Raw genomic sequence first — 9499 nt, forward strand, 5'->3', positions numbered from 1 at the left:
TAATAATAATAATAATAATAATAATAATAATAATAATATGAGCAGTCAGCATCAAAATAGCTTACAATATATTGCATTTGCTGTCAGGAGAAATGTAAAAAAAAAAAAAAAAAAAAAGATTAACAGATTTAAAAAAACAAACTTTGTATTTCTGTTCTTTCAACAACATATTTTAAAATGGGGATATACCTTTATATAAGCAATGCATTCTAATAACGGCAACAGCAAGTATATCTGCATATGTTTGGTTTCTCGAGTTTAATTTTTTTTTTAAATGGTCCCTTTAAGAAAGGTAGAATATCCTCAGGCAATTTTGGCTTCAGATTCCTTCCCCGCCCCCTGTCCAATCAGCGACGCGCAAGCCCCCCTGTAGTTTCTGCAGATTCGTTTAAAAGTGCGGAACAGAATTAGGCAGACACTCAACGCAGATCAGTCCGTTTTGACATTTCCCTAAAAGAAATTGGAAATAAAAATAAAAGGAACATTTTCTCTTTTATGCAAGACTAACTTGCACTTTTAAATAAAACTGAATCGTGTATGCTTCGTCTACAAAAAATGCACATGCAATTCATCAATATTTGATACACAAGAACTTTATTTGCGGGTGTTTCGAAGAAAACTTTTTATTATTTTTTTTTAATCTCACCAAGGGACTTTGACAACTTCTTTGTATCCTCACTCAGCTCGAGATTTGACCATTTAAGCCAAATCGGGCTAACTGTTTTTTTTTCTACTCACCTTCGTCGATTTACGATTTTTCGTATGAATCTACTCGACCCCTTCATGAAGATGACAGAGGACCAGGAGAAATGTCTGTCAGACGCCCCCAGCCCGAGCATGTCCGAGGATTCTGCGGGGTCCCCGTGCCCGTCTGGATCGGGCTCCGATGCTGAGAACACCAGACCGTCGGAGAATAGCTTGTTGGGACCGGACAGTCAGATGCCGGACTTCAAAAAAGAGGGCGATGATGACAAATTCCCCGTTTGCATCAGGGATGCTGTTTCCCAGGTGCTGAAGGGCTATGACTGGACCCTGGTACCCATGCCCGTGCGGGTGAACGGAAGCAGCAAAAACAAGCCGCACGTTAAGAGACCAATGAATGCGTTCATGGTGTGGGCTCAGGCTGCCAGGAGAAAGCTGGCAGACCAGTACCCGCATCTTCACAACGCAGAGCTCAGCAAAACACTCGGGAAACTTTGGAGGTGAGTTTTATTTTTTCTTTGGCTTGCATTATTCATTGATACAATACTAGATATAGGCTACAGCTTGACATTTGATATAAATATGTTTTTCTATTATATTTTGCTACCTAGGATTGAACACTTTGTGCTTTAGAGTAATGTAGCGTCTCTGTATATTGCGCAACAGTTGCGATATCTTGTATCCTGCAGAATAGTTAGGTGATTACATTATAGCGAGGTTGCAACTATTGCTAGATATACAAACTTTTAGTAACGTTGCATTAACCAGACGTGTTTATAAGAAACTAACAATATTTATGGATACGCATTTACGCACTTTGTATTGTTTTTTCTTTGAGAAACAAAGTTGGCATTAATACGATTCTTGGTGCAGTTTTATATGTTAGCTGTATCAAAATGACAAGATATTTCGTAAAGGGTTTTTGTTTGTTTGCATAATTTGCATGCACCACATTAGTAGTCGGAGAACGCACCACTGGCCAAAGTTGCAAAACCGAACATTGATTTGCCTTATAGTATGCAAGCAAAGTGTAATTCTATTCCGTGCTTTAACTTTTCATTTTTCTGCCATCTGCATAGATTGCTCAACGAAGGCGAGAAGCGTCCCTTCGTTGAAGAGGCAGAGAGACTGAGGGTGCAGCACAAGAAAGACCACCCCGATTACAAGTATCAGCCGAGGAGAAGGAAGTCTGTGAAGAACGGGCAGAGTGAAGCTGAAGACGGATCTGAGCAAACTCACATCTCACCCACTGCGATCTTCAAAGCGCTGCAACAGGCCGATTCCCCTCACTCCGCGTCCAGCATGAGCGAGGTGCATTCCCCCGGCGAGCATTCAGGTAAGACAGCAGACGAATAAATAACAATTTTGTTTCACTACAAATATATTGCAGCCAATCAATCATAACGACCTTATGATTGATTGGTTCCAACACCTCCCATATACAGTTTATGAGCAGCACTGCAAATATAACACCTGTACTTCCTACTTATCTATTCAAAACAAACCTACTGCATATAATAGCACAACATATTGTAAATAATAATAATAATAATTATTATTATTATTATTATTATTATTATTATTATTATTATTATTATTATTATGAGAATATTTAAGTAGATCTTTAAGTAGGCTTATCCAATATAACTTAAAAATAATAATAATAATTATCCAATATAACTTAAAAATAATAATAATAATAATTTCCAAAAAAGATATCTTGGTATTTAAACTAACTTTGCTGTTGTTGCCTTTTCATTAGGCCAGTCCCAAGGTCCACCTACTCCGCCCACAACTCCAAAAACAGACATGCAGCCTGGAAAAGCAGATCTGAAGCGGGAAGGGCGCCCCCTGCAGGAAGGAGGTGGCAGGCAGCCTCACATTGACTTCAGAGATGTGGACATTGGAGAGCTGAGCAGCGACGTCATATCCAACATAGAGACATTCGATGTCAACGAGTTCGACCAGTACCTCCCACCCAACGGTCACCCAGGTGTTCCAGCCACCCACTCAGCTCACGGCCAGAGTGGCCAGGTCACTTACACTGGCAGCTACGGCATCAGCAGCACCTCAGTCACCCAAGCAGCAAGCGCAGCGGGGCACGCTTGGATGGCCAAGCAGCAACAGCAGCAGCAGCACTCCCTGCCCACCCTCAGCAGCGAACAGGGGCAGCAGAGAACAACACACATCAAGACCGAGCAGCTGAGCCCGAGCCACTACAACGAGCAGCAGCACTCCCCGCAACCAATCAACTACGGCTCCTTCAACCTACAGCACTACAGCTCTGCATATCCTACCATCACACGCTCCCAGTATGACTATTCAGAGCACCAGGGAGCCAACTCCTACTACAGCCACGCAGCAAACCAGGGCTCCGGCCTGTACTCCACCTTCACCTACATGAGCCCGGCCCAGAGGCCCATGTACACCCCCATTGCAGACACTACCGGGGTCCCTTCCATCCCCCAGACCCACAGTCCTCAGCACTGGGAGCAGCCTGTCTACACACAGCTCACCAGGCCGTAGGAGCCATTCAGACCGAAAGCAGTGACTGTTGTGAGAAATGCCATCCCCATACATCTCAGAAACTGTTACTCTAGAGCCAGTGTGCCAGGATTCATTTAGTGTCAACTCAGATCTGAGCATGAACAACTTGAAACAGTGAACAAGAGCTGGGCTTTGGTCATTTAAAAAGGCAGGTGAACTTTGAAGGGTTGGAATGGTTCAATCAGTGCCTTTTTTTGTGTTGAACTTAATAATTCATTGTTTTTTTAGCCATAATTAAAAGAGAAATCCTCTGTGAGGACTTATCAATTCTAAATATTTTTTAGTATGTACTGTGTATGTTTTATTCCTTTCTTTTGTTTTTTCGGGGGGATTTATACATATTTGTAGAGAAATGAAAGAAGCTCTTATTTTTTTTTTCAAATCAGCTATATGAACCACTTGTGGTAGTACAGTCTGCTATAGCCTTTTTTTTTTTGCTGACAAACATATTTTTGTACAGAAAAAAAGAATTATATCTTTTATTTTACTCCGTCTCGCAATAATGTATTGTGCTTTTGTAACTTTGTACAAAAACAAAATGTTTGTAAAGAAAATGCTGGATAGTGTTCTAGTGATTAAAAAAAACAAAGTGCCAGTTATCAATGAAAGAAAAAAATAATGTATCATATGCTTTTTCTGCAAGACCTGTCTTTGCACCACTAGTGCCTATGGACCATGAATTCAGGAGCGAGATTAAATGTCCATGTTTTACTAGGTTGACATCCACACCACACCAGCCCTGCACCAAGCCACAGCTGATATATTACTTCCTGTTTGACAGCATGTGCTAAACAGGCACAGGAAGTGACCTTTAACCCATTATGTTCCAGCAGGTCACAACAAAGTTACTTTAGTATTCCCCTCCCTATTCCTAACCCATTTAAAGTTATTTATTAGCATTAATTTTATTTTAAAGTAAATATTTGCATTGTATTTGTTTTAATATACAGCTGTATACGACTAATTAAAAATTAAATAAATACCCTAGGTATATATATGAAAAAGGCAGTTGATGGAAAGGGTGTCCTTGTTGTTTTAATATGGTGCAAATTGTAACCATTGTTTATTTATCATTTTAAATGTTTCTGTTATTAAAAAAAGATTTTAAAATCTTGTATCTAGCTGTGTACAGATGTGTTTTAATTGTAATAAAACTTGATTAAAATTAGAAAAAAACAACTGGAAAAGTTCTTCTTAATTCTTAAAAACAAAAGTTGCAAATGTAGTGTATCACTGATTTGCATTTATATTTCCTGCTTCAGCTAAATCTTGGTAGTCAAGATTTTTAACTGTTTGTTTTTTTTTAACTATGATCAAGCTGTGGCTGCATTGTAAAGACTTCTCTTATAAAAGACAGCATACTTTTTTATTTTTCTTTTCTCTATTATATATCCCAGTACTGATTTTACAACTTTTTGTAATGCAACTGAACAAAACATATTGGGTTTTTTAGGAGTTTTAACAAATCGTCTTAAAAAGCTTATCTTTTGTATTATATTGTTTGCAATAAAAGAGAAAACGTATTTAAAAATAATTTTCTTGTGTGGTTATTGTAGTAGCAAGCATAACTTTATACAAAAAAAGTGTGAATCCCAGACCATATTAATGTAGGTTAGGTGCCAGCCTCGTTATTTTATATTTTTTGGCAAGCCACTCATATCCCAACACTTCTTTTTCTCCTCTGTGTTGCTGTATTAAAATGAGAATACCACAGCAAAACCCAGACACTGTTTGGTTGTGCACAAGAAGACATTCTACAGATAGCAGTAGCTTCCTTGGATGCTCCAAACAGCCCAAGGCATTTTCTTGCCCTGCTGTTTATAGTTTTTCTGATGTTAATTAAAAATGACATTTGCAATTTGAGGCTAAATGAAATGGTGGATTAATGCACTACCCCAGAGGGGAATAGGCTTTAGTAACATATAGGTCTGGTGGTCTCCATTTACGCCAGTACTCAACACCCTCCCAAAAAGGAGAAAAAAAGCAGGACTGGTCCTTGACGGAGAGGCTTTGATAATAATCACACCATACTCAATATATCTTACATTAGCCAGTAATATTAGGCTTCCACTTTCCTGGATGATAAAATTCACATTTAAAAAAACATTTCAATGAAAAAGGACAAGTAAAATAGATTTAAAGTTGTGTATTTCTAGTTTGACTCCAATAGCAAAATGCTAATGTTTTATAGAATACTGCTATGTACATGAAAAACAAATACTTTTCTATATACCTATATTGCAAGATCAGCACAAAGTTCCCCAATACAAAGATATCAGCACACAGCACTGTAGAGTTTATAGCAAGACTTCTAGGAACATGCACTGACTGTTCCTCCAATCACAACAGAAAGGAAAGAGAAGCTCTTTCTGAAACTACAATCCTGCCTTTTTCAAGGAAATTGCTGCTCACCGAGCTCAAGAGAATTCCTCTAGTCAAGTCAGGACAGGTCTTTTTGTGCAGTGTTTGTCACAATATATAAGTAGGTCTGCAAAAAAAAAAAAAAAGTAAGGCATGGTTCTTTGTTCTATAAACATTATCTTTATTTAAAATAAAATATTCTCAAAAATGGAAAGTGAGTTGCTAGCATAACAGGCAGCGTTGTGTGATGCACTGCCGTTCTGGATTTTGATCCTGTCGGCGAGATGATGTTAAAAGCACTATAAACAGCAAGACGCGAGCTTGTGGTGTGTGTGGCTGCTGGTTTACACCCAGCCTCTGCCCGGTTACACATGGTAGTAATCTGTTCAAATTCCTACCAAATTGCTACTACCTGTCCTAACTTGCTTTATTTTTTCCTGGGGTAGTGTGGTCTCTTCAGTTCATATAAACAGTGATGAAAATAAGTCCCTTTGTGTTCCTCGGTTATGAAAACCCAACATCCAACTGTGCATCTGGACATGTCCTATTTTAATGATTGAAACAACAGTGGTGTTTAGATCCGCTACATAGATCAATTAAAAAGACCCTAGTATCTTTTGAATAGGGCTCTAAAATATTGAGATTTATTAAGACTCACAAAAATAATTAAAATAGTTCATTTCTGCGATTTATAGATACAATACACACGTTTTAAACCCATTCAAAAACAGCACTGTATTTTCAGGTTCACCTCAATAAGCTTTGCCAGCATTCTTTCAGCATTCCGAACTAGGGGGCACAGCATGCCAGACAGCAATCAGAATACAGCCTGTGGCATTATATTAATGTAGTTTAATATAGAGATTAATGTATGAGATCACCAGCTATCCATAGACGCTTCTATGCGGATGTATAATATTGCTTTGAAACATTTTCCCTTTTCTGACATAAAACTATTTATCAAATCTAAGCATCTAGATTAACTTTAAGCAATGTTCAAGCGTATTATTTTTCACCATTGATAATGTAAATGCAATCATGGGCTTGCAAGCATATTCAAAACATGGTTGGAAACATGCCAAAGGCCATACTCACAATGCATTTACCACCACATAGCTAATGTTGTACTAGCCAGAAACAACTATCAAATATTAACCTCTTGAGGTATTTATTGGAATCTTTTTAACATCAAAGTTGAGTTTTTTAGAGCTAAATCTGGAATTATAAATTCTACTACAATTTTACTATGTAGTTTTTGCTGCAGTGTTTCACTTCCCTGGTATTGCGTAAACTGTGGTGTCTGTTTCTTAAGTAAAGGGCCCTATTCAGTTATTTTTACAAAACTAATAAGAAACAACTTGGACAGACTACTGAGGCATTGAACTTCACATCACAACAATTGTATGTTTATTATTAGTAGTTTCTTGCAGGGATAATGATTTGTATTCCTCACTGAAGCCGTTTCCTGCATTTATTTATTCCTTGTAACATTTGGAAATACATATATTTGAAAATGTATTTAATTTTGCTTGTTCGGCAGTCCAGTTGTTCATGATGTTTATTTTGTGTTTATTTCCAGCTGTGTTTAATAACACAATCAACCCCACTGTCAAAGTAAACAATATTTCCTGAACTGTTCTGAGGTGATCCTGATAGGTTCTGAGTATAATCCTGGGTTGAACTGAAGTAAAACATATTCAACGCACTATTACATGCTAAGCACAGCAATATATATATATACACACACACACACACACACACACACGCGCACACACACACACACAAAACAAGTACAGGAACTGAGTTGCAGTGTTTGCCTGCACTGTTTATTCTAAGAGGGTATTAAATATATTTAATAAAAAATCCCTTAATATATTTACTGTAATCGTCTTTAAGGTTTAGTGCATAGTATGGACAAACAATGGTAAACTGCAAATGTAAATGAGCCCAGACACTGGTAACAGTATTGTTAATATTTTTAATAATGAAGAATGATTTCTAATCAAGACCGTTTACAAATGATTATGACAAATCCTGTTTAAATAAACAGCGTTTAAATGGGGTCACCACTCCTCCATGACAGTGCAGGCAGGTCCAGAGCTGTGCAGAAGGTACTGGTGTTGCTGTGTCTGCATCCCAATGCCAGCAGCTGATGTTCACTTTGGATCACAGGAAACAGTCAACAAATCATGAGCTGCAGGCCTAGCAAGGGTTTTTGAGTCACAGCATCTGTGTAAAAGTCAGCCATCAATCATTACACCCAGCGAAGGCTTCCAACTTCTCCCACCCATGTGCCAAACGACACAGGCCTGGGCCAGCACAGAGCACCAGGGGCCAACTAGCTGCAGATGTTACAAACAGACAAAATATACAAACAATAATAATTTGAGTTAAAATATTCTTTCGGCTGAAACTGGTGATGTGCCATTGTTATTTTAAAACGCGGCACATTGACGGTTAATCCAAATGCCTGTTGTACTATACTGGACTGCTAACAGTATGCTGGACCTGATCCTGCACTCTGCCTGTGTGTATTATGGTAACATACATTATATCATGCTGAGAGCGTTTCAGTCAAATTCCCATGCTTTACAAGAGCAGAATAACAACCAAAACCATACGTTAACCCACATGACTTAATTTCCCGAAATCCCTTTTCAGAACAAAGGAACATCTCACTATGCAAACCCAACTCACAGCGAAAAAGAAATTTTTGGAGAGCAGACACAGAAACAACACAAACCAAACGTGCCATAAAGTAACTAAATGCTATCATACCCTTATACGTTTCTCATAGTAAAAGCATAGCAAAGAGTAATAAAGCATAGGGAAATCATGGTAAACCTTTGGTGAGCATTGTAAAGACCAACAAAGTATGGTAGAGCACATATTAAAAAACATAGCAAATCAGGGTAAACTGTGATACATGCATAAAAATATCCAAGTACAAAGCAATCCTTTTGTCTCTGGAAGTGTTTTGTTCTTGGCTTTAGTTCCCAAACTTCAGTTTTATCCACCCACATTGCCCTGGTCTTTCTCCAGCTAAACACCTTCTGGAGAGAGAAAGAAAGAGAGAGAGAGAGAGAGAGAGAGAGAGAGAGAGAGAGAGAGAGAGAGAGAGAGAGAGAGAGAGAGATTATTTCAATTAGGAGCTCAAAGACATCTGAAAAAACAATCATAACTTCTTTTATTGTTTTGGGCAAAATAACAGTAGTTTCCTCGAGTTATGATCTGCTGAACATTTTATATGCGTTCTGGATTAAAATAAACTGATAGATGTGTGTTGCTGCTTCCTAAATTATATATAAATGAGCCAACTTCTGCATGCTGTCAAGAATTCACCGTGACAATGAATACAGGTTTCTATTTGGATCATGCCCACTGTATACGTTTGCTGAATGCTCACCTATTGTATAGTTTAATATGTCTCTGTTTACACATTTTTAGAGCCAACATGTTGACTTTTCTGCACTGTTCCTGTCTCTCTATCTGGCTGTAGAGCAGCAGCCTCATACACAAAATTATTATTTTCACATATTATGTTTTTATAGATATGTATATTGTAACAAAACATGACGAATGAAGAGCTTGAAGCAGGTCAGCGGTTCAAACAGCAGTTCTCTCTTTATTGGCAGCACAACAGCAATACGCAGATTCTCATATACTCCTACTATATCCCACCCCAAACAGCACGCATGCTGTCCTTTAAATAGCCCACAAACCCTACATTGTTGCAACTCACCCCATTTCCTCCACCAATCAGTGTCCGTTCCAGTCCTACTCCCCCCTGGTCCCTTCCCGTGCTAGGGAGAGGTCAGCTCCAGTGCACAGTTGCACCCATATACTTCCATGGGGAAGCAGCAAGTCCAGGTGTTCACTCATGTGTACT

General features: G+C 38.4%; 1 protein-coding gene across 1 annotated transcript; it reads left to right on the forward strand.

Moving 5' to 3' along the window:
- Positions 1 to 406: 406 nt before the first annotated feature.
- On the forward strand, positions 407 to 4783 carry LOC117424573 (transcription factor Sox-9-B-like). The gene is made up of 3 exons (XM_034041035.3): positions 407 to 1202; positions 1782 to 2038; positions 2465 to 4783. The coding sequence occupies exons 1-3, from the start codon at positions 763 to 765 to the stop codon at positions 3226 to 3228; spliced, it is 1461 nt and encodes a 486-aa protein (XP_033896926.1). The 5' UTR covers positions 407 to 762; the 3' UTR covers positions 3229 to 4783.
- The last annotated feature ends 4716 nt before the right edge of the window (positions 4784 to 9499 follow it).

The sequence above is a fragment of the Acipenser ruthenus genome, chromosome 19 (genome assembly GCF_902713425.1).
Source record: "Acipenser ruthenus chromosome 19, fAciRut3.2 maternal haplotype, whole genome shotgun sequence".
Lineage (NCBI taxonomy): Eukaryota > Metazoa > Chordata > Actinopteri > Acipenseriformes > Acipenseridae > Acipenser > Acipenser ruthenus.